The sequence below is a fragment of the Lactuca virosa genome, chromosome 4, assembly GCF_052849685.1.
Source record: "Lactuca virosa cultivar CGN04683 chromosome 4, Lactuca_virosa_CGN04683_v6, whole genome shotgun sequence".
Lineage (NCBI taxonomy): Eukaryota > Viridiplantae > Streptophyta > Magnoliopsida > Asterales > Asteraceae > Lactuca > Lactuca virosa.
The window spans coordinates 228058594-228084852 of NC_136429.1; the positions used below are offsets into that span (position 1 = coordinate 228058594).

Genomic DNA, 26259 nt, shown 5'->3' on the forward strand with positions numbered 1-26259 from the left:
ACTCCTTTATTTAATCATCAAATGTCAATTACATTTATCTATTACACGTTTCCAAATTATCTAATCTAAACTAATATCGTCCTTTAGCCCAATGCTCCTAGCGTGATGCAAATGCTTAACCCTGCTAAGTCCCTTCGTAAGCGGATCTGCTGGGTTATCCTCTGACGATACCCTCTTTACCACGAGGTGTCCTTCTTCTACTCGATGTCTAATAAAATGATATTTTCTGTCGATATGTCGAGATCTACCATGATCCCTCGGTTCCTTGGTCAAGGCAACCGCTCCTTCATTATCACAAAAAATTTCCATAGGCTCCTTTATGGTAGGCACAACTCCAAGATCACCAATGAAGTTCTTCAACCACATAGCCTCCTTTGACGCTTCGCTCGCTGCAATGTACTCTGATTCGCACGTTGAATCAGCTACTGTTTCTTGCTTGGAACTTTTCCAAGTCACCGCTCCCCCATTAAGGGTAAAGACCCAGCCCGACTGTGAACGGTAGTTGTCCCTGTCGGTCTGAAAGCTGGCGTCACTATACCCTCGCACCTTTAAGTCATCACTCCCTCCGAGGACTAAAAACCATTCCTTGGTCCTCCGAAGGTACTTAAGTATATTCTTGACTGCAATCCAATGAGCTCTACCTGGGTTCCCCTGATATCTACTGACCATGCTCAAAGCAAAGGCCACATCAGGGCGAGTACAAGTCATAGCGTACATGATTGAGCCAACTGCGGAAGCATAGGGTATTCGGCTCATCTCAGCTATCTCGGCTTCTGTACTCGGGCTTTGAGTCTTACTCAATTTGGAATTACTCTGTATCGGTAGTTCTCCCTTTTTCGAGTTTTCCATACTAAAACGTTTTAGTACCTTATCCAAGTAAGTATTCTGACTAAGTCCTATTAGTCTCTTACTTCGTTCTCTCACTATCCTTATTCCTAAAATATAGGAAGCCTCTCCGAGGTCCTTCATAGCGAAACACTTCCCGAGCCAGGACTTAACCTCCTGCAGAGTCGGGACGTTGTTTCCTATGAGCAGTATGTCATCGACATACAAAACGAGAAAGCTAACTATACTCCCACTGGCCTTGACATATACACATGATTCATCTTCACTTCGTACAAATCCAAACTCTTTGACTTTCTCATCGAAGCAAAGATTCCATCTGCGAGACGCTTGCTTAAGCCCATAAATGGACTTCTCAAGCTTACACACTCTATTGGGATGCTTTGGATCGACAAAACCCTCTGGCTGAGCCATGTAAACATCCTCAGCCAACTTCCCATTAAGGAAAGCGGTTTTTACATCCATTTGCCATATTTCATAGTCATGAAATGCAGCAATGGTTAGCATCACCCTAATAGACTTTATCTTCGCAACTGGTGAGAAGGTTTCGTCGTAGTCAACTCCAGGAGTCTGAGTGAAACCCTTCGCAACCAATCGCGCCTTATAAGTGTGCACGTTTCCATCCACGTCGGTCTTCTTCTTGAAGATCCACTTGCACCCGACTGTCTTACGACCTGGTACATTGTCAACTAAATTCCAAACTTGGTTGTCATACATGGACTGGATCTCGCTGTCCATCGCCTCTTTCCATTTCACAGAATCTGGGCCTGCCATGGCTTCCTCATAGCTATTAGGTTCATCTAGATTTATTAGTGTACCATCACTAATATACGTGTCCCCTTCGGTAGTAATATGAAAACCATAAAACTGGGGTTGAACTCTAACTCTTTCGGAACGTCTAAGAGGTAAGGACTCGTCAATTGGTTCAACTGGAGTTTCCTCCTCGGGTTGAGCGCCAGTGTTAGAGGTTCCTTCATCGCTAGATTCTTGAATCTCTTCAAGATCGACTTGCCTCCCACTGTCTCCTTGGCTTATGAGTTCTCGCTCTCGGAAAACCCCTCTCCTCGCAACGAAGACAACATTGTCACTCGGTCTATAGAAGAGATATCCAAAGGATTTCTGTGGGTAGCCGATGAATATACATCGCTCACTACGAGGTTCGAGCTTGTCGTGAGTTTCTCGTCTTACGAAAACTTCACAGCCCCAAACCTTGATATGTGCCAACGAGGGAGCTTTCCCTGTCCACATCTCGTGAGGTGTTTTGGCAACCTTCTTTGTGGGTACTAAATTAAGGATATGGGCGGCAGTCTCTAAGGCATACCCCCAGAATGAGATAGGTAGTGAAGCACGACTCATCATGGAACGAACCATGTCTAGCAAGGTTCGATTACGCCTCTCAGCTACACCATTCAATTGTGGTGTCCTAGGTGGCGTCAATTGTGAAACTATTCCACATTCCTTGAGGTAGTCGTGGAATTCAAGACTTAGGTACTCTCCACCTCGATCAGATCGAAGCATCTTGATTTTTCTGCCCAATTGATTCTCCACTTCTTGTTTAAACTCTTTGAACTTTTCAAAAGTTTCTGACTTGTGCTTGATTAAATAGATATACCCATATCTGCTATAATCATCTGTGAAAGTCACATAGAAGCGATTCGCATCCCTTGTGGTGGATCTAAAGGGTCCACATACATCTGTATGTATGAGATCCAATAAACCCTCACCCCTCGCACAAGAGCCAGTGAAGGGTGACTTGATCATCTTTCCAAGTAAACAAGATTCGCACGTGTCATCTTCCCTAAGGTCGAACGACTCCAACACTCCATCCTTTTGGAGTTGGGCTATGTGCTTCTTGTTGACATGTCCAAGACGACAATGCCACAAGGATGCTTTATCCATACCATTGGAAGAATCCATACACAACACATCATTTCCTAGGTTATCTACAACCATAACAGTTTCATAAATTCCATTACAAGGCATTGCTTCAAAATATAAAACACCATTTAGATAAGCATAAATCGAACCATTCTCATTATTAAACGAATATCTAAATCCTTGTTTAAATAAACCATGAAAAGAAATGATGTTTCTTGCCATATCTGGCGAGTAGCAACAATTATTTAATTCTAAATTCAAACCATTCCTAAGCTCTAAAGAATACACTCCAATCTTGGTGACAGGCGACGTTCTTCTGTTTCCCATGATCAGATTTATTCTTCCAAGCTCCACATCCCTATTTCTTCCTAGTCCCTGCAAATCAGAACAAATGTGGTAACCACACCCTGTATCAAGAACCCAAGAAATAGCATGAGATGAATCATTAGATTTAATTGTGTAAATACCTGCGAAAGATGGCTTGATCTTCCCATCCTTGATGGCTTGCAGATATTCCGGGCAGCTTCTTTTCCAATGCCCTATTTTGTGGCAATGGTGGCACTCTGCCTCCTTTGGGTTTGGGTTGGGCTTAGCAGGATCAACCTTGGTCCCACTAGAGGAGGAACTATTTTGGGACTTTCCTTTGTGGTGGTTCTTTGAAAAAGCCTTCCTCTTCTTGCCCCTTCCCTGTCCAATAGCCAAAACAGGAGCAACGGGTGGATTGGGAGTTGGTGCAACAGACTTGTCCTTGAGGTTGCTCTCAGCAGTCCTCAGGAGCCCTTGGAGTTTACTTAGGGTGACCTCTTCCTTGTTCATGTGGTAGGTCATCCTAAATTGGTTGTAGCATGAGGGCAAGGAGTGAAGAACAATGTCGATAGCCAAATCTTCCCCAAAGTTGACATTCAACTTGCGAAGACGATCAACATACCTTTGCATCTTTTGCAAGTGCACAGTAAGAGACTCTCCACTTCCCATTTTAGCAGTAATCATATTCGTTATGATTTCATAGCGCTCTTGCCTCGCGCTTTGGTGATACCTCTCCATCAAGTCTAGATGCATCTCATAAGGATACATGTCCTCATAGGACTTTTGGAATTCTGAGTTCATTGTGGCTATCATGATGCAATGGACCTTCGTTGCATCACGCTCATGGTTCTCAAAGACAGCCATTTCTTCAGGAGTAGCAGTTTCTGGATTGATCTTTTCGAGCTTCTCATCGAGAACATACTCTTTGTCCTCGTAACGCGCGATTGTGCGAATGTATCTTATCCATTCGCTAAAGTTCGTTCCATCGAATGTCACTTTTTGACAAAGGCTCATTAGAGGAAATGAGCTAGCAGCTGCGTTGTTTGCGTTACAAATAGAAAGAACAAAGTTTGATTAGATTAAGTCCCTAATTAACACCCAAAATGAAAAATTAGGGCTAGGACCCAACAACGTTATTTACACATTAGAAAAGGGATGCCGTAATCCAATATGCAAATAATTTGGAGGTAAGTGAATGACGATTCACTAATTCTTCATCATAAAAACATAAGCTTTAAGTTTTTTAAACGTATTGAGAATTCCTAGATTTCTTTGAGATTCATTGAACCTTTCAATGGCATGTTTAAATCTCGATATGCCCCTCTCGTTTGTGACTGGGATGCCGAGGATCACAAAGTGGGTGTGAATAACCATGCAAATGTACATGGTGCCCTCACTGTTACAGTTACCTATTCAATGTGCTGGTTAACCACACACGCTCCATTGAACTATAACGAACGATGAGTCATCCTTTGTCACCTTTGCTTAGAACCCAATTAATGTGCCGGTTAACCACACGCGCTCCATTAATGTCTTAGCGAGGGTACAAAGTGTAATTTCATGAGATTGCATCAATTCACTTTTCCTAAAGTAACTAAGATTGGGAATTTTATAAAACATGTTTAGTTACTTTATATAGATTCATTATACTTATTAATGAGAGGAGGTTTGCCCTATCCTACCCGTTCGGCTAACGACCCTCCACCAGTCAAGCAAGCGGTGGGTGTGAATGTACACCCATTAAGCGCCATTTTATAGGCAGCAACCTTATACCCACCTTATAGACCGGCTTCGTGAATGAGGCCTACTAACGGTAAGACTAGCATTGTAAATCATACATATATATATATATATATATATATATATATATATATATATATATATATATTAAGCTTGTAATAATATAATAGTATAGGGTTGAATTTTAAACTTGTAAAATTCTAGGGATTGAAATTTAAAATTATCCAAATTAAACTTTTAATCACAAAATTTAAAATTTCAAAGCTTGAGGACAAGTCTTGAATTTTTTCAAGGCATAAGGATCAAATAGCAAATAATATAAATCATCTAATTAGATTATCTCAATTTGATCTTATTTAATGTTACTTGCAAAACAATTTACCAATTCAATTCAAATAATCAACAATTATCATATAAGGAAATTATTATTCAACTAATTGGTAATTATCTTTTGTTAGGTCAAGAATATACTCATATATATGATTAAAAATCGGATTTTAATGACCCAAAACAGTTAAGGCAAGTATCCTCAAGTAAAATAGCAAGAAATTCCGAAACTTCCTCCTTCTGACGCTCGAACTCGCCGAGTACCTCTATGGACTCGCCGAGTTGGAGCTACTCGCCGAGTCCACAGTGGAACTCGCCGAGTACAGCAGTCAGAATCACAAAATCGAATTTTTTCAAGCAACAAGCAATCAACCAATGCATCAATTCAATAGAAATCAATCAAAGCTCTGATACCACTGATGGGTTTGAGCCATAAGAACTTTCCTATGTGCACATGCAAACCCTAATTGCTTGGATCTAGGTTTCTCTAATTGAACATGCATTGAATCCAAGACTTACAATACTAGATCTAATGTAATATATTGAATCTAATCATATGAAATCAGATCTGAAAGAATACCTTGAATTACTTGCTTGATACTTCTTCTTCTTGGAGCTTAGAGTCACAATTGTCACTCCTCTAATGGCTTACAAACACCAACTAGCAAGAAGATGATCTTGAGAGAGAGGGAGGAGGGATAGAAATCGGCCCTAGGGTTCCTTGGCTTGCAAGAGTGCCGATTTCTCCACCCCAAGGGTCCTATTTATACTATGAGCTATTAGGGTTTCTCCTTTAACCCTAATTGAATGACTTAGGCCCTAAGCAATCCAAGATCCTTCTAGATACAAGGCTTGGACGAATTTATGGTTCCCAAACCCTAAATTTCGTCCACCCCAATATCCATAAGGATACATAGCCCAAAATACAACTATCACACATTTGACAGTTTATGCCCTTTATTCAATTAACCTCTTTAAGTCACCATATTAATTCTCAATTAATATATGACTTATATTAATCAAATAATATTATTATTCCTTAAATATATATTATTCTCATAATATATTAATAATATCTCTTCTCTCTTAACAAATCATCCTGTCAAGTTGCTATGGTGAAGGCAACCCAAAAGGACCATGCATAACCGGGTCAAGTACTTACCAAATATAGTTACAGCCTTAGACACTAATCCAACAGGTATCACGTCTAAAAGCCCGAAGCAAGCCCTGGAATTCTCGAGAATTCATCCTCTCTCCTGTCGAAACTCTGCCCGGTTTGAGCCGGTTTTTCGTCAAACAAACTCTTTTCCGGGAAACGAAACGCTGCCCGAATCACCGCTTATCAAAGTGAGTTCATACCCCTATAATATACCTTTTCAATGGTTTTTAAATGCTTTTTAGGGGGTGAATACAAGTTTAACACAATAATAAATTGTGTAAATAACTGTGTGTGATAATAATCACACAGAAAGTTTCCGTATGCTTTCAAGAATTACCAAATACATCCAAAATGACTTAAAGCCATGTTAAATCTTTAAAGTCATGTAAACTCCGTAAAATTCTTTGAAAAAGGTTTTTATAAACTATTTCAAATTAAAATCACCAAAATCATGATTATATATGTATAATTATATAAATAAGATTTGAAGGACTTAGGACTAATGAATTACCTTGTTTCCTTTTCCTTGTTTGGATATGGAGTTAAGGTGGTGTTATTTGTCCGAAGGTCGTTTTCTTCTCAATTATATATATATATTATACATATATGAGTACAAAAGGTTACTCCTTTTGGTATCATCACCTTTGTATCAGGCTGAGCAAAGGTGTTCATCCATGAGAAACCATGCTAATAAGATAGAACATATAAATTATAATAGGTATAATTTATGATTCAAAACTAAAGATACAAGTATGATTCACGACTGTATACTTTCCAAGGAAATTACCAAAATTCATTCAACTATACCAAGATATGTATAATACCTTTAATATACGAACACCATATTAAAGAAGTAAAGATACATCATACCGGGTTTGCATTAGCAAAGGTACTATACAGAGTACCCGAGTTAGCAAACACAAGGTAATAATACACAATTCCGGGTTTGAATTAGCAAAGGTACTATACAGAGTACCCGAGTTAGCCAACACGAGGTAATAATACACAATTCCGGCTTTGCATTAGCAATGGTACTATACAGAGTACCCGAGCTAGCAAACACGAGGTAATAATACATTCTGCCGGGTTTGCATTAGCAAAGGTATGATACAGAGTACCCGAGTTAGCAAACACAAGGTAATAATACATTATACCGGGTTTGCATTAACCAAGTGTACGATAAAGAGTACCAGAGTTAGCAAACACGAGGTAATAATAATACATCGTAAATCTCGTTGAAACAATAAATTTGTGAGACCCTTCACGGTGTACTTATCTAAGTACGACCTTTTAAGTCCTGAACTATTAGCCAAAATCTCTTGTAGGGAGAGCGTGAATTTGTGTATAGATCTATATGGGACTGACAATCCCGCACCTCTACTGTTCGCTACAGTTTGGCCGGCAGGCCTAGGGTGTCAAATATCATACCATTCCGACGCCTGAAGAACGTCGCAGCAGGCATTTCCGTCATATTAGTATGGTTGATAGGACTCACATGGATAAAACAACGAGTGAATTACAAAGTAATATACTTCTCTTATAACAATAAGAAAAGTTAATTACATCCCGACCAGATATACCTTCAGTAGTTTTTACTTACAGTAAAAGCTACGTATCATGAAATCAAGTATTGTACTTCTGGTTTTGAACATATAAGACCACAAGGCAGTATTATGGACAATACAATATTTTCCAGGATTAATACTAAGGTTTTTACTATAGAACAGATATAACTAAGAATACTTTTACAAAGGAAACGGTTTATGGGATTAAACCACTTTTACAAATGAAACGATTCATGGAATTAAACCACGTATACAAAGGAAACGGTTTATGGGATTAAACCACTTATCCAATGGAACTTAGTCACTCAATCTATGTAAACAAGTATAACATAAAAGACCTTTAGTGGTTAATTCTATAATTCCTTAGTTATTACATCATAGTTCTACATAAGTAATGTCTGATTGACAGTGAAGTGTGTGACTTCCGCCTTACTTCCTGTTCTTTGTTTGGTTGTGGGCTTAGGGCAGATACACCCAGTTGACTGTCCATTCGATATTGTGTTATGTATAATCAGTATAAACTAAGTAATTACAGAGGGAAACTATTGAGGTTATCAATCTAGCACCTCAGGAAATATAGGATTTCCTGGAGAAACCAGTGAACTTATCCAATGAACTTAGGGTATACTTAACAGAACTAAAATATTTATGAACTCACCAGCTTAAATGCTGATCTACTCTTTCCAAATAACTTGTATTCTCAGGAATCCAGTAGACAGGTACACTCCCGAAGCTTTTGAGAAGACTACCTAGTACCGTATTGTGACTCTTGTCTTCTACTGTAGCTACTTTAGTGTTTGAATATGTAATGTTTACACACTTATGTAAAACTTATACTTATTAATGCAATGGTTGTTTGTACTTTGATTACTATGTTACATGTGTTGTGATACTTACCTTAAGTCCTCCGCCTCCGAACGTTTCCGCCGTTCTGGTTTAGGGGTGCGACATAAGCCAACAATGAGCAAGATCAAAGCTTTTTACCTCAAACAAGCTGGAAATGAAGCACATAATCAAGATCCACAAGCTCTTCCTTGATCCACAACCTTGCACCAAACTCCATCTTCTTGGAAATGACCCAAAACACCAAAATTCAGACCATGAGCTCAAAATCATAACCATGGAAGCTTAGAGACGATTTCTAGGATTTTGGGGACTAGGAGGCTGGTAAAGAGGCCAGCCAAAAAGACTTAATCTGTTTATATAGGATACAACTTCAAAAGTAGGGTTTTTCCTTTACCCCTCGTATGCCCCGCGTACTCCTCGTACGCTCAGTGTATGAGGTCTCGCAACCCCGATCTGACCCTTGCAGTAAACTAAGCGTACACAACATTATGCCCAACGTAATACCCTTTGCATTAGTACGCCCCGTGTACTAGGTTTCCCTCTTAAACCCTTAAGCACTCTGAAGGCCATAACTTATTCGTTATAAATCCGATTCTGACGATCCTTATATCCATAAAAAGGTAACGGGAAGCCCTACACTTTAATCAACCCATACCTGCCTTACCATTTCCCGAAAAAACCTCCAATTTCCATAAAAGCCCGAGCTGACAAATTACCGAAATACCGAATCATACAAATTACATTATCCAACACCAAATGAGTCCAAATCTCAATTCTTCAAGGGTCCCAAGCCCACTAATACCCAATCCCTGATCACTACTCCAAAATGGGAAACGATTCGAAACAGGGTGTTACAAAAGAAGCTAATGACAAAAGGTGTATTCGTGAATTGCGAGGAGATTTACCACCAATGGTCTATAATTATATTCAAGGATGCAAAATAGCACAGGAGATATGGAATACCCTCAAGGAGAAGATTCAAGGCAATGATCGTACAAAGAAAAGTTTATTGGCTCAATGTTTTGTCAGAGTTGGATGATTTCAAGAAAAAAGAAACATAGTCAATAGAAGCAAATTTTGATCGTTATAATGAGTTAATCTACAAATATTCAAGCTATAATGTGGTTCGACCTGCACTAGAGTTCAACATTACCTTCATTCTTGGTTTAAGGAAAGAATGGAAGAACATATGTGTAATGATAAAAACTCATGAGAATTTTGATTCATATTCCTTGTCGAATTTGTATAACATTCTCAAAGCCTATGAATCTGAGGTGAAAGAAATAGCTAACGAAAAGTGTAACATCCCGGCTTTCAACCCAATTTTTTCATTTTTATTTATTAAAATCCATCATAGTATAGTTACATTATGCGGAAACATGTTGTAAATGTGTGTGTACAGTCGAACCTTTCCCTTCCCACGAATCAATAAAGTACCTGAAAAACATTTATATTTAACTGGGTAAGCACGAAGCTTAGTGAGTTCCCGAAATACCATAAACCACAACACATATACATTCGTACAAACAATGGCTCATGTACTTTTGTCGTTCTGCTATCAACCCTAACTTAATCTACGGGGATCTATAGGCTCCAGTAATTTTGTAACATCCGGTTTTCCAGGTATATTATTCTTAATATTTAATTTAAAGATTTTGGAGGGACTCGACGAGTTGGTGCCTCAACTCGTCGAGTAGGGTCGCGACTTGGTGACGTATTTAATGAATGGACTCGACGAGTCGGGTATCTGACTCGCCGAGTCAGCGCTGCTGAGGAAAACCCTAATTGTCCGGGTTTGTGACCTATTTAAATGCCCTTATGGCCTTCATTTGCGGCCACACTTTCCCTTGAGAGACCCTAATCGATCCAGAGAGCATAGAGAGAAAGAGGGAGATATTTTTCATCATCTTGGTGCATTCTTGCAAGGAAGAAGGAGAGGGTTCAAGCTAAGATGACTTGAGGGGCTCAGATCTTCTGCTATTTCATTCAAGGCTGCTGTTTAAGGTATGAATCCATACCTGTTTTCGTATGAATAGTAGATCTCATGAATTTAGGGTTTCTTTACCCTCTTTTAAGTTGAGTTATGGAATATGTGAAGTCCCTTTGAGGCTTAGACATCAGATCTGGACCTTGAGAGGTCCGGAGAGTCCCAAGAACCCAGCTTTATGCAGCCACATAAGAGTATTGAGCCTAAGACACCATTTTGGTGGTCATTTTATCAAATAGAGCTAGATGTATGATGCATGGACATAAAGGTCGAACCTTTACGTGATTAATGAGCCTTGTGAGCATAGATCTGAAGTTTGGGAAAGTATCTTGCACTAAAATGGTCTGAATGCAAAAGAGTCTGAATAGACTCGCCGAGTTGAGCCGCTGACTCGGCGAGTAGCCAGGGTTTTGTCCCGATGAACTGAGTCAGGTGGTGACCCGACGAGTTAGGGGTTAGCTCGTCGAGTTAGAGCTTGCTGGGGTTGCCATGAATCGAATGGACTCGACGAGTCTCCCGAGTGCACTTGACGAGTCTGGTCAAAGCTGGAGTTGACTTCTGTTGACCTTAGGGTTTGGTTAAGATGAGTGAAAGAGGTCAGGAAAGGTAGAATGGTCTTCTACCCATCTGAGAGAGCATAGGAAGGGAATAGTCTAGCCTTTGAGAGCCATTGTTAATTAGAGGTAATTTATGTATGTAATTAGGCGGAGGCTAGATCAGTGTTTTTCAAGTTCGAGATGATCCGAGTTTACCCAAGGTGAGTCTTCTCACTATACTTTACCTATAGTGGAAACTATGTGTGACCAGAGGGTCTTATGTGCTTGCTTGAGTTATGCATGTTTGTGTGATATGTATCGTATGCTATATTATCTGTTGCTTAGACCGGACCGGTGGGTCCAACGAACTATGAGGCCAGAGGGTTCTCAATCAGACTGGACCGGAGGGTCCAACGAGCTAGACCAGACCAGAGGGTCTAACGAGCTACGAGACTGGAGGGTCCCGCTGAGACACATAGACCGGAGGGGTATAGCCTCGAGTGGCTAAATTGTCGTATGTGGTATTTTGGGGAACTCACTAAGCATTTGTGCTTACCGTGTTATGTGTTATGTGTTTCAGGTACCTCAGAGGATCGCGAGAAGGCACCGGCGTGATTATACACACACTCTTGTTATGGAGCTATGTTTGTGGATCCTGGATTTGAATAATTGTTTAGAAAACTTGTTGATTGATTTTGAGAATTAATGATGACACATGTTTTATGAATATTAAAAATGAAAATTTTGGTTTGAAATTTATTGTCGTTACAAATTTAGTCGTTTTTCCATAAACCCTAACTAAATCTACGTGGGTCTATAGGCTCCCATACTTTGGTCGTTCCGCCATCAACCCTAACTAAATCTATGTGGGTCTATAGGCTCATGTACTTTGGTTGTCCCGCCATCAACACTCTAACTAACTCTAATATCACAACAATTACGCACATAGAGACTGCATTTTAGATTCTACAGGAACATTTATACTTTCTACTCTACCAGTTTACACTTAAGAACATAGAGACTATTCTATCAACTCTACTCTACTAGTTCTCTATCCTAACATACATGGGCATGTATTGTAATGCATAGTATAGTGAGATAACTCACTTGGACAATTATTTAGCCGATCGATAACTATTTGGATATGTTAGGTGCTTGTAGACAAACTGCCTAAAGTCTTAGACATTTCCAAGGAACTTGGAAATTTGGAATCTTCATCAAATGTTCTCCTTGTGGGATTTACATTTTTCCTTAAAATGATATATCTGTTCCAGATACAGCTAAAAATCTTGGCATTGGCACAGATTATCAATTAGCAAATGATACCCAGAATAGCACACGAGATTTTGAATGACTTGAAAGGAAGAAGAACTGGTTTTAATCAAAGCTTTTGCCACTAGTATGTTTATTTATTTATTTTATTTTTTTGTTGATGTTTGTTGCATGTTGTAGTTAAATGTGTTTCTCTTAATTTTTGGAATTTGTTATCTGGGTTTCGTAGTGATCTTTAAGCTTTTTTGCTTAATGCAATAAGAAAGACTAAAACGTAATCTGAAATTTAATTATTAAAAGTGTTATGTTCTTTGTGGATTCATTATTTTTCATTACTCTCTGATTTGGTGCATTTGTAGTTCGTTGAATAAGATTTCGAAGGGCAATGTGGTTTAGAATGCAAAACCATGGAACTAGCTTTGAGAAGAGGTAACTATTTACTTTCTTTTGTTTCTTTAAATTTCCTTTTTTCTTAAATGTTCTTGCTATATTTTTCTATTAAAGGCCATCTAGCTTATGAAAGACGAAGATGTGTTGAACTAGAGGTATTTTAGGTATTTGATTAATAATCAAAATACATTTAGTTTAGAATTACAATGTATTTATTTTGGTGATTTCAGGTGCGGATCTAGGATCTGCAGAATATGTTATCATCAATGGAGCCCATTCAGCAATAGGGAAGTTGTTTTGACTAATGAAAAGCAACTTCCAGGTGGAGTTGGAGTTTGGAGATGGATAGCTGGATAAATCGATGCAATGAGTCCAATGTGAAGCATAACATTTTTCTTTAATGCTATTATCGGTTAAAGATAAAGTAGATTGCTGTTTTCTATGATTTTAGTGTGTGATAATTACTTCCAAGCACAATGTACCATATGCTAACCTTATTTCACGCGGCAGCAAATGCTCTGTTTGGCTTTTTGCTAGTTAGAATTTAATTCTCACAATGTTTTTGGTTCAATAAATATGAGAAATTAAACTACCACAAAAACCTCAAAATGCCTAAATAAAAAGTTTTTTATAAAACCTTCCTAGATCTAAAGCATTTCAATTCCTAACTTTTATTATTTGAAAAGGACCATTTTCGGAACACTCAACATTGAAGAAATAAAGTTGCAAATGGTTTCATTCTATTAAATCTAATGTTTCATGCTATAAAGTCAGCCAGCAAGATGGATGAACTTTTTTATACTTTCATTACAATATCTTTGAACATATACAATTACAAAATACATCCAAAAACTTCTCCATATATTATAAATCTAATACCCTATATCCAATTGTCACCAATCTCAAATGGCTCAATAACATGTGTCTATATTTTACAAGTTGTGACCTAACTACCTCATTTGGAAGTTCAATGTCTTCAAGCAATATGCATACATAAAAGCAAAAAAGGCTGCAAAAGCAACCAAAACTATAGCAACGGGTGCCATGAAATTCGGGTCATAACCATAATTGTCTTTCACGTAATCTTTAATTCTAGGATCAAATGACATCCCTGGCACATTAATGGTCGCCTCCACATCACCGTATTGTGACACAATCGCACCGTATACAGTCCATGCCAACGGGCAAATCCAGTAGTACCATATCCACCACTTGGGTATCCTCTGAATTCAACAAAAAAGTTAAATATTAATTTTATGAGTTGATAAATTCCTATAACTAAACTATTAGTGTCCCACATCAGCTAGACATTGTCTCATTTGTCTCTGTAAATGTTGGACTCTGCCATCTCTCCTCTAAGATTATGTTTGGCATGCCGCATCTAACTTATTTTTCAAGTTTTTTTAGATTGTCATGTCAGCATGACAAAAAGTAACTTATAAGCTAGCTTTTTATCCAGTTTTTTTTACTTATAATAAAATCATTCTTCTACATGCCCTTTTATGTCATTTCACATTTTCTAGCTAGTTTTTACTAAACGTCATTTTTTATCGGCTATCAACTAGCTTTTCAGATAGTCCGCCAAACATGGACAAATGATCTTTCGGAGAGAAAATCAAGGACTTCACATATCTAACATGGTATCAGAGCAGCCTAGGTCTCGGAGGGTATGTTAGTATCCCACATCTGTCTTTATATATATTGAAGTCTACCCTCTCTCCCAGGGCTCTTTTGGAAAAACAATCAGATGTAACAAAAAGAAACTAGGAAAGAGCACTTACGGGTCTTGGAATGAAGAAACCGGAGAAAAGATTGAAAAGAGAGTAGAAAGCGGCTGCAAATATAGCTGCGACTTGGTGGTTTGGTGTAATGGAAACCGTCATCATTCCATAGTAAGTGAAGTAAAGGAACGAGAAGAAGTTGATGAAAAAGAACCAAAAGAATTTAGCTGCAGTCCATTCAAATGACACCATGGCATACACTATGAGAGTGTAATACGTTGTTTGAACCAATACATACGGTATCTCCACAAACACCTGCATTTCATTATTTTATATAATTTATCAGTAAAAAACATAAAAGTGAATGGTGTGATGATATTTATTTTTTTGTTTTTTGTTTTTTTAACCTGTGCCATGGCGTATGGTAACGCGGAGTACATTCCAGCAGCTGTTTCGCGATAAAAAACGGTTCTTTCTGTTGCTACGATTGGTTGAACCGTTGAACAGTTGTTGATTCCCACAAAAAGAACAGCAGCATACATGGCTCCAATGATTGTTGTCAGATCACCACTACTGTCTCTGAAGATTCAAAATAATAATAATAATAATAATAATTAGGAAATGACGTTTAAATCTGTAATTCTCAGATGAATTGGTGTTTAAACCTTTTTTTACCCAAATGTTGATCTTGAAAAGATAGTTATTCTTTTTATTTTATTTTTTTTTATATGAAAATTTTGGATGACATTTCATGTTGACAAATTTTTTTTTACATAATATTTGAAAAGCTGAATAGGAAGGAGTAACAGATTGAGATTCTCTTTGATTCGTCATGAACATGAAGAGGAATTAGGTAAAAGAATATCAATTTATATATACATAGTCAGCTTTTCAAATATATGAAAAGTTGTTGACTCTTTGAAATATATAAAAAATTGTTAAGTCAACTTAATACGTCATAAAAAATTTCCATGTGAACAAAAGTAACTGTGTTTTTTATTTTTTTCCTGTCAGAATAACAAATGGTAAAAACAAGTCACCTAAGAATTACGGTTTTACCACAATAAAAAATCAGGGTCAAAAGGTATGAAATGAACGAAGTAAAAAGAAGAAAATATCGCACCTTTTTTTCCCGATTTTCCAAAAAATAGTTCCCACCATGAGTGCACAAGCTAAAGTGAAGAAGTAACGAACAAGATTATAATCAGGTGATCTCCAATAACTCCACCATTGTTTCCATAAACACGATTTGAATTGTCCCCATGTTGATTGAGAATATTGCGTTGCAAAATAAAGATCTTTTGAACCTGAAGGAGGTATACTCAACTCCTGAACCAAACCTTTGTTCCTTCTGCATTTCAATATTATTTTTCAATTAAATCGTGCCTTCAACATTTTTTTTTAATTATATAAACAAAATCTCTTCTTAATTCTTAGTTCTTACTCATGCAAAGCTGAATTCCTGTAGTGTTCAGCAAAATCCATTCCAAGTCTAACCTCTGCAGCAATGGAACTTACTTCCAACATCCATGTTGCTGGATTGTACTTCTCTGCTATTTTTGGTACCCCTGGAATTGCCTGAAAAATATGATCATCTTTTTAATTTTCTTTCTGTGTTTAGTGATTAACTCATTTTTTTTTTATTTTATTTGGTATTGGTTTATGAGAAATACCTCAAAATATTCAACAATTTTCTGGGAGTTCCTGCCCAGTGGTCCCGCATAGATAACTTGACCTCCTCGTTTCATTAGTAGCAACTGACAACACATGATATATGATAAAGATCAATAACTTGTATATATATAGAATTGATATAGAACTTTGTATATAGAAAATTAGAAATAGATATTGTTTAAGTTTACCTCATCGAATGCTTCAAAGATATCAATGCTAGGCTGATGAATAGTGCAAACAACGGTTCTTCCGGTATCCACAGTGTTTCTTACAGTTCTCATAACAATGGCAGCTGCTCTTGCATCAAGTCCAGAAGTTGGTTCATCCATGAAAATAATTGAAGGATTTGCAACAAGCTCAACTGCAATTGTTAGCCTCTTTCTTTGTTCTGTTGATAAACCAGTAACTCCTGGAAGTCCCACTATTGCATCTTTCAGATTATCTAACTCAACCAACTCCATCACTTGATCCACAAAAGTCTGAAAAAAAAAAAAAGTTTATAATTTTCTAGGGTTGATGTCATAAATAGGTAACTAACCATTTTGTTTTGTTACAAAACAAAATGGTTTGTTACCCATTAAAGATTAACAGTTTTAAAATTTTATTTTGAGAAAAGTTAGCTCACCATTTTTTCTTCATTGCTAACTTCTTTTGGGAGACGGAGGAAAGCTGAGTAGATTAAAGATTCGCGAATTGTGATTTGGGGTGTATGGATATCAGTTTGTTCACAATATCCAGAAATTCTTGCAAAAGTTTGTTGATTTTTTGGATATCCGGATATTTTTATATCACCTTCAATATAACCACCTGTTTTCCTTCCTGCTAAAACATCCATTAATGTTGTTTTTCCAGCTCCACTTACTCCCATCAATGCAGTCAAGATTCCAGGCCTAAATGCACCCGTTACACCTCGAAGTAATTGTAACCTATCTTCTGTCACCCCTTGTTCCTTCATTTCCTGTTTAATTAATTATTCAAATTTTAATTACCATATTTGGTTGAGATTCATTTCCTATTAAAAGGAGTCCAGGGTTTTCGTGTCAATGTGCCACAATCAAATACACTTGAAGTGTTTGGTTCTTTCTTTCTTCTCTTATTTAGAGTGTAGAAAAGTGTGGGATAAATTTTTGGGAGAACGTAAGATCGCAAATTTTTCTTTTAGGAGGCCCATGGTTTTTTATCCGATTGTTAGAGTTTCCACGTATATTCTTGTGTTCAGTTTTCTTTATTATTTTATTGAAAGGATTGTTGGGAATCTTTGAGGCCATTAACCCAACGTATTTATCATACTGTATTAAAACAAGCTATGTATGAAACTTACAGCTGGCATATCGACATAATAGTTGACACTGTCGAATGACATGGCGAGAGGAGTGAACGGTAGAACCATCCCTTTTTTAGGGGATACACCCGTTGCAGTTTCGATATATAAATCTTGATCTCTTTTTAGTCCATGGGCATGACCTGCACTGCTCATTCGTTGCATAGCTACTTCCCCTGTAATTTTAAAAATGAGTCTAATATATATATATAAATATATAACTACGAATGTAACAATATTTATATTTATTTCTCATACTTGTATTGTTTCCATCAGCAGCAGATAAGGATTGGGGGAATGTATCTCTTTTTGACGGATTTACCCTCAGTCTTGGAATTTCGGTATTTTCTTCTTGGTTAGCTTCCATTTCGGCTGCAGTTTCTTTCGATATTATTGCTTGTCGTTTCCCAGGAGCTAAATTTTATAATTTTATAATTAAAAATTTTGTCTCCATTCAAAAATATAAATAAAAAAATGTAAATTGAAAATTACCATCAAGATACATGAGAGCTAAAGTGAACAACACGTTTAGGAGAATTGTGAAACCCACAAGGGCAGCAGTCCCAATCCAATACCAGTTGCTTTGTCTAGGAACATCGAAGTTTTTCAAGATTTGTAAACCCAATCTTGTTACATTGTCTGAAGCCTATATAGATTTAATCATGTTAGTGTATTCGATATTTATTTTTATTTTTTTGCAAATTTATAAAGAATTTGAGAAATATTACGATTACGACTTACAAATTTATTCATCCACCTATCAGAAAACATCTCATTGACTGCGATCGCATTGTAAGCATATGTAATGGGTGAAACCCAATAACCCCATCCCCACCAATCCGGGATTTGACCTGTTAACACACAAACTCTTGGGTAAATTCATTGGGGAATTTCGTCGAACAGTTTATGGGTGTGATTTTTTTTTTTTTATACTTAGGACTAACCTTTAGGAAGGATGAAACCACCGAGAAGAAAGACAAGTAGAAGAGTGAGAGCTCCACCGGTGTTAGCAATGATCATGGTTCTACAAAGCCCTGCAATAACCCTAAAGATCCCAGCAGCCATTTGTTGGACTAGAAATATCAACAGGAATTGCTTGAAGAATCTGCTAGCTTCAGGGGCAAATCCAATGGTGTAATAAGAAACAACCATCCAAACAATCGTCTCCACAAGCGATATAGGTACACGAAGCAGAAAGGTCGGAAGGGTAAACGCCCATGGCGGATGAAACAACAAATCCCTTTGCTTATAAAACACCGGAAGTCTTTGAATCGTGAGTGACAATTCAGCAAATCCATTGAACATGTTGATAAGCATACTGAACAAAAGTGCACCGATGTAAACAGCACCATCTTGTTCGTTTCGTGAGTGCATTCTAGTCCTTAAGAAGACTGTTGATCCAATGAAGGCTACGATTATGATTTGAACAGTTTTGAAAACGTAGACGAAAGAGTTTCGTTGGATTAGGAGCCATTCTTTGTCCCATGAAGCTTTTAAAAGATCCATTTTGGAAACCAGGTATTTTTTGTACACCAATGCAGCTCTGTGGCTTCTTGATTTGTCGAATGGAACTGAAAGCTCATTCTCGAGACGAAGTCCGACATGGAATCGTTGAAATCGTTTTGTGAATTCGGTGACTGATATGTATTTGTATGGTTTGTTTCTGTCAACCCAGTATTGTTCTTGATCCTTCCTCGACGTAACCTGTCAACATACTTCCACTTTTAGAAAAAATATAAATACTTTTTTTTTTTTTCATAAATAAGTAAATAACCATGGCAATAGTATCTAAAATCATTATTTTGTATAATGTTTTGGGTTATTTTGTGAGGGGATCACTTTTATAGCAAATAGTAATTTTACATGGGTCATTGCAAAATTTACGGTTTATTTTAGCGAAATATAAGGTTTTGGGTTATTTTGTGAAAAAAAAGGATCACTTTTATAGCTAATAGTAATTTTACACGGGTCATTGCAAAATTTACCTTTTAAGGAAATATTTGATAAAGTTTCAATATTTTGTATCAGTTTACGGTTTAATCCTAATATTTATCTTTTGAACAAAAAAAGTCTCGATTATCTAATTTTATAAAATAATGTGTCATTTTTTGTGCAAAAAAATAAGAATTGTTTGGTTAATTTGGACAAAATATAAACTAATCGGACTTTTCTGTTTGAAAAACAAAAAACTAAGATTAAATATTTAAATATTAAGACTTTATCGGAGATTTTTCTTTTATTGTATGGTGAGTGTAAATGTCATGTGTTATTTTGTTAGAAATTATATGCTAATATGGTTAGATTTGTCTTTACTTCCATTTTTAACATGTATAATTATGATGGTGTAGAAACCTACCTCTTGCAAGAAATCAGCAGTGCCCTTTCTTTCTGGACATTTGAATCCACATGTTTCGAAAAACTCAACCACATGTTCTCTTGGGCCTTGATATACGATTTGGCCTTCTGAGAGCAATATGATGTCATCAAACAGATCAAATGTCTCGGGTGCTGGTTGTAGTAGGGACATTAACACAGTGGCGTCGGTGAGATGAACAATTTGTTGGAGGCATTTCACAATTTGAAATGTAGTGGAACTGTCTAGCCCAGTTGAAATCTCGTCCATAAAAAGCGTTTTTGTAGGCCCAACAATCATCTCACCTGTTTTACGCATCAAATAACATTCATCAAAACTCAATTTACTTTATATAATTCGTCATTTTGATAGTAGTTGTATATCATATTCCATTGCATGTATATTGCCACGATATCAATATCTTAACAAATACCGATTTTTTTTTTCTTTTTGAGGTGGTATATTTGTAGAAAACTAAAAATAGTCAACAATTTAGATATAAGGGGAAATAGTTTAGGACTTTGAATTCTAATTTGGATTATGTACCCAAATAGTCCATAGGTTGCTATAACCACATGCAGAGGAGGGAAGGAGGAGTCGGTAATTATTTTAGGGTTTAATTGTTTTTACTATAAAATTGTTTAAAATTATACATCGTAATGTAAAAAACAACGGTAAACATTATCTAACATTATTTAAGAAGTATCTTGAAGAATATCAGTTTTTTTGGTGAAATTGAATTTAACAATATGTTACCAAAAGGGTGAAAGTAAATTAGTAAAAGAAATGTGTGGTTAAGCTTTTTGATATGGTGTGGTCCACTGTTGATGTGTTTAAAAAATTCATCCAAAAACACAGCTAAAGAGATCAGGGGACTTATGGATAATGAAGTAGGGTGTGGACCCTGATATGAGATGACAAATACAAAATTGGTCAAGCCAGCTACAATTTCTTTGGCACATTCTTTTAGGGAAATGCAAACATGATATTTTCTATCTTTGTTCATGTTACCATTAAACGTCATACATTATTCTTAAATGATTGTTCATATTTTATCTATGAATAGATACTTTAATTATAAAAGATATATAATTAATAGATTCCATGAAATTAACTATGAAAGTAACTATGAATCTAATATGTCTACATAAATACTTTAAGGATGAAAATTAGGGAATAAATAGACTCCACTCATTAATTATGAAAGTAACAATAGATCTACCATGTCTCCAATCATATCAAACTAGTGATGTGGTTTCACCTAACATGACTTGGATTCAATTGGGTGTGATAGGTTTGGACCATGGCTTAATTTCCCACTTAACCACTTAACTCATGACTTGATTAGGTTATATGAAATTATGAATCACTTTATTTGGTGCAATCAACCACCCACTATGAGATTGACTTGGATTTAGTTGTTTCAAATCATGAGTATTTGTCAACACATTTATAAAAATCTTTATTTAACTTATATAACTTGCTTTTTGAAAATATAAAACTCGTTGTCATTTTTAATTTGATACATGTAAAAGGAATAACCTGTCGTGACACGTTTCTTTTGACCACCAGAGATCCCTCGTATCATTTCATCACCAACAATGGTATCTCGGCATACATCAAGTCCCAAAATCTGTAACAGATATTTTAATTTAAAACTTAGTATTTTTTAAAATTAGTTCACCAACCACGAGGTTGAAAAACGCTAAAGGCATTTACTAAATTAATTAATAAATGAGCAGTCACCGTTGACCCACAAAATGAGAATAAAGAAATAAATAAGTTGTTCGAATTTTGTTTGACTTTTGCCTTACCCTAAGAGTGTAGTCGGTAATTAAACTACTTTCAACTCCTTCCATTGATGTTGCCTGATTTATAAAAATCAAGATTGATTAAAATGACAATAATAATATAAAAATTTATAGTCGATTACTTTCGGGATTTGATTTTAGCAAAAGTTAGTTACCTTCATGAAAAGATCGACTTCGGCTTCTGGGAAAATCCCGGCTTCCTTTTCTCTCCTAGCAAGCTCGGTTAATAATTCTGTTGTTTTTGTTACATTTTTATATTACATATAACACGAATAAAATGAGACTAAATTTAGAAAATATGGGTTACAAAATAATACCATAACGTGACCCGACTCCTTGACACCTTGCAGAGAAATCTAGTGTTTCTTTAACTGTCATTTCTCCAACATGAACATCGTTTTGACTAATGTAAGCTGATGTCTTTCGTGGTACAAATTCAGTAAGTTTATGCCCATTGTATGTAATTTCTCCCTTAACCTGTTTTTTCGTTATTAAAATTATGATCATTGATTTAGTTTAAGATAATTTTGATATAAATTATATGTAAATTTATATTTAGAGGTTAAATTATACCTTTAAGCTATGGTCCAACTTTCCGGCTAGTGCCAATAAAAGAGTTGTTTTCCCGGATGACGGTGGGCCCAACAATAGTGCCATCCTAAAAAGATAATTAAAAACAAACAAAAACATCGTTACTTTAATCAAATATGTTCGTTTTCTAAAAAAAAATAGAATATTATCCAGATTTATATTTAGTAAACGTTCAAGTTAAAACTATCTGATTCATATAATACATGAGCAACAAGCCAAGAAATACACAACTAACGGGTCGGCTTATTATATAACTTATGTTTTGATATTTCTGCTTTATAATATGTCTTTGAAATTGTTTTTTACTGGCAACTTGCTAGTTTTTAATAATATATGTCGTTCAAAAGAAAAATATAGTAAAATTCAGATAAAATTACTAATAATTTAATTACCTTGATGGTTTTATGATCCCGGATGCATCTTTAAGAATTGTAAGTTTAGTTTTTTCAGCTAAACCGATACCTAAGCATCCCAAACCCGATTCAATCAAATTTCTAGTAGCATTTGCTAATGAAGGAAGTGCTCTGTCTCCAATGTGACAATCAGCTTCGATTGTTAAATGTTCAAACCGTACTTCAACCGTTGGGAGCGTGATGCCAACCCTGGAATAATTGACAACAAAAAGTTATATATCTTTTAAAAATTATATTCCAAATTTAGGATTTCCAAGTTTTATTCAAACGAATATTTTCAATGATTATGTTAGTGTCGAAGGAGGGTCAATTAAAAGTGGAATAGTTCATTATTAGACTTATTCCCAAAAAAAGTTATCCAAATAAATTAATAGTTTTAGAACATGTCTTTCCCATTTTTTTGATATATTCTTAACTTATTCTTTACATTATAGTCTTGCATCTATACATGACAGCTTTCCCTAGCCAAAGGAGATTACATATGAAAGTTTGACTTTTGCATGCATGTGGACAAAATTATTGTCAAAAAGAGTTTACTATTGTTAGATAAACTACTAATGTTTCTTGAATTTTACATCTTTTGGTAAAAAAAGAAAGACATTGTCATCGATTTACTGTTTTGGAATTCAAGATTTTGTAGTTATAATGCTTCCAAAAAACTTAGTTTTTTTTTTTTTTTTACAATATGTAAAAGTGGAAAGCTAATGGACAACCACAGTAAAATTTCACTTTTTTCGACTGCAACAAAGTAAACGAATGGTTGAAAATGATAAGAAGATAAAACTTACTTATCAATACGATTTCTGAACTTTCTCAAGAACTTTTCAATATCTTCTTCCGCAACCTTAAAAATCCTATCAATAAACTGCTGTTTATCATTTGGATCAAGCTTTCGTACATCTATTTCTTTATGTAAGATGCTAGTCCTTTGACGTTGGTTTTCATCTTCGTTTGTATAAGACTTCATGATGGTGGTTCTTAAACGATCGTAAGTGGGTAGTTTTTCCAACGCAGCCCACCTGAGGGCCTCTTCATCTTCCTCCGAGTGCCGACTAGACCGCCGGTTGTAGCTGCCACCACTCCCGCCGGCAAACACATCTTCCATACCCCATCTCGCCGTACTCCGGTTCCTGCTAATTGTCCGGCTGACACTTCGCCTGACTGAGCCCCTGGCTCTCGCTTCTTCCATCTTTAGTTATTAACTCGATGAATGTTTGAAAAGGGTTAAGAAGTTTTATATAAAAGATGAAGATGAAGATGAAATGATCGATGGGTGAACTAATTATCGGAGTTATATGGTGGCGGAGGTGGTTGGTGAAGGTGGGAGAAAGAGCATTTTGTGGTGAAAGGGTCTCAAGGTGACTATGTCTTGGGTTTGTGTTCGTTGATAGTGTCAATGGTACACCTATTTATACAATGGGTTCGTCGGTTAAACATATTTAGATGTATAATATTTCCAAGTGTTAGATGGATTAAATTAAGGTAATTTTAAATTTCAAGTGGCCTTTTTGAGTTGTTTTTTTACTGTAGAAATGTGTGGTTGGTGAAGGCTGAAGTCTATGAAATATTGAAATGGAAGGAAAAAACAGAAGTCACGGTGAATATATAAATGTTTTAATTGTTATTTATGTAAAAGAAATAACTTAATATAGCCCGATCATTTGTGACATCACCGATTTTGACTTGTTCAACATTTTAGATGTTAAGGTTGAAATTAATGTTTATTTGATGTTCTTGATAAACAAATTATATATATATATATATATATATATATATATATATATATATATATATTATAAATTCAACGTGATTAAGATAATTTAAACCAAACTAAACTAGTAACTTAGATAAAGAAATTTGATGAAGAAGAAAGAAGATTTAGAGGAGATATGAAATATTTTATATCTTGTGAAAATTTATATCCTCATATCTTTGCAGCATGTTATTTATATAAAAAAAATTACCTATCACATGTCATGTAAATAGTATGATATGATAGCTTTCACAAATTTACCAACATTCACAATTATTTACAACACTCCCCCTTGGATGACACCATTTCAGATTTAAAGTTCAATTTTGAAGTATTGCCTCATTAAAAACCTCGCTAAAGAAAACCTAGTGGGGAATAAACTTTAGCGAATGGATAAAGAGTGAAGTGTACAATTGACTCCCCTCATTTAGACATCTGTTACATTATATTTTATGCACATGTCGTATTCCGATGTCATGGACATGTTTTCTGAAGATTGCAGTAAGAAGTGTTTTCGTAAAAAGGTTTGATGCATTGTTGCTGGATTGAACATATTTGATTTCAACTTGAGTGTACTAAAAAAACTTTGGAGTTACATGTTTTGTCTTGTCACTCTTGATATATCTTTCTTTCATTTGAGTGACACATGCTGAGTTATCTTCATAAATTAAAGTTGGATATGTATCATTTTCAAGTCCACATGAAGTTAAAACCAGTTGTGTCATCGATTTTAACCATGTACATTCTCTACTAGCTTTATTTAGTGCAATTATTTCAGCATGATTTGAGGATGTGGCAACAAGTGTTTGCTTTTGAGAACGCCAAGAAATTGCAATACCTCCATTCATAAATACGTTTTCAGTTTGAGATCTAGTTTTATGAGGGTCAGACAAATAACCTGCATCTGCATAACCAATCAAACCTTGTTTTGAGTTGTTAGAATAAAGTAACCCTAAATCACTAGTTCCTCGAAGGTATCGAAAAATATGCTTGATCCCATTCCAATGTCTTTTTGTTGGGGATGAACTGAACCTTGCTAACAAGTTTACTGTGAAAGAAATGTCAGGTCTAGTACAATTTGAAAGATACATAAGAGCCCCAATTGCATTAAGATATGACACTTGTGGACCAAGGACTTCTTCATTTTCTTCACATGGACGAAATGGATCTTTGTCAATATTTAATGATCTAACAACCATCAGAGTGCTTAAAGGATTAGCATTATCCATATTGAAACATTTCAAGACCTTTTCTGTATAATTTGATTGATGTACAAGTATTATGCTAGGCATATTTTAATCTATAAACAAAGACAATATTTGGTTTTTCCAAGATATTTCATTTTCAAATTCTTTCTTTAAAAGTTCAATCATTTCACAGATTTCTTTATTCGTTCCAATGATGTTTAGATCATCAACATAGACCGTTGTGATCACATATCCAGATGTTGTTTTCTTAATAAATACACATGGACAAATAGTGTTATTTTTATAACCTTTACTTGTCAAATGATCGCTTAAACGATTGTACAACATGTGTCCACATTGCTTTAACCCACACAAAGATCTTTGCAACTTTATAGAATACATTTCTTTGGGTTTTGCACTTAATGTTTCAAGAATTTACATATATATATATATATATATATATATATATATATATATATATATATATCACTATCAAGTGATCCATACAAGTAAGTTGTAACTGATGGGTTTTATGCATAAGAACAATCATATGTGTTCATACAAACCCTAATGCTTGGATCTAGGT

The 26259-nt window shown here is 35.8% G+C and overlaps 1 protein-coding gene across 1 annotated transcript; it reads right to left on the reverse strand.

Moving 5' to 3' along the window:
* Positions 1-13689: 13689 nt before the first annotated feature.
* LOC145108054 (ABC transporter G family member 36-like) lies at positions 13690-24125 on the reverse strand. The gene is made up of 21 exons (XM_079045046.1): positions 23522-24125; positions 22713-22922; positions 22303-22387; positions 22047-22206; positions 21885-21961; positions 21733-21786; positions 21461-21551; positions 19922-20223; positions 18510-19269; positions 18307-18416; positions 18058-18211; positions 17824-17979; positions 17566-17741; positions 16870-17202; positions 16433-16723; positions 16244-16327; positions 16015-16148; positions 15694-15921; positions 14978-15149; positions 14631-14885; positions 13690-14072 (listed from the first exon to the last, which is right to left on the reverse strand). Exons 1-21 carry the CDS (start codon positions 23920-23922, stop codon positions 13800-13802), a joined length of 4506 nt encoding a protein of 1501 aa, XP_078901172.1. The 5' UTR covers positions 23923-24125; the 3' UTR covers positions 13690-13799.
* Between the last annotated feature and the right edge of the window lie 2134 nt (positions 24126-26259).

Excerpts from the sequence above, each read along its gene's own strand:
- LOC145108054 (XM_079045046.1), bottom strand. The coding sequence starts at position 23,922 with ATGGAAGAAGCGAGAGCCAGGGGCTCAGTCAGGCGAAGTGTCAGCCGG. Across the intron at positions 22,207-22,302 it reads AGTTGGACCATAGCTTAAAG|GTTAAGGGAGAAATTACATA; the intron begins GTATAATTTAAC and ends ACGAAAAAACAG. Across the intron at positions 18,212-18,306 it reads ATAGGTGGATGAATAAATTT|GCTTCAGACAATGTAACAAG; the intron begins GTAAGTCGTAAT and ends AAATCTATATAG.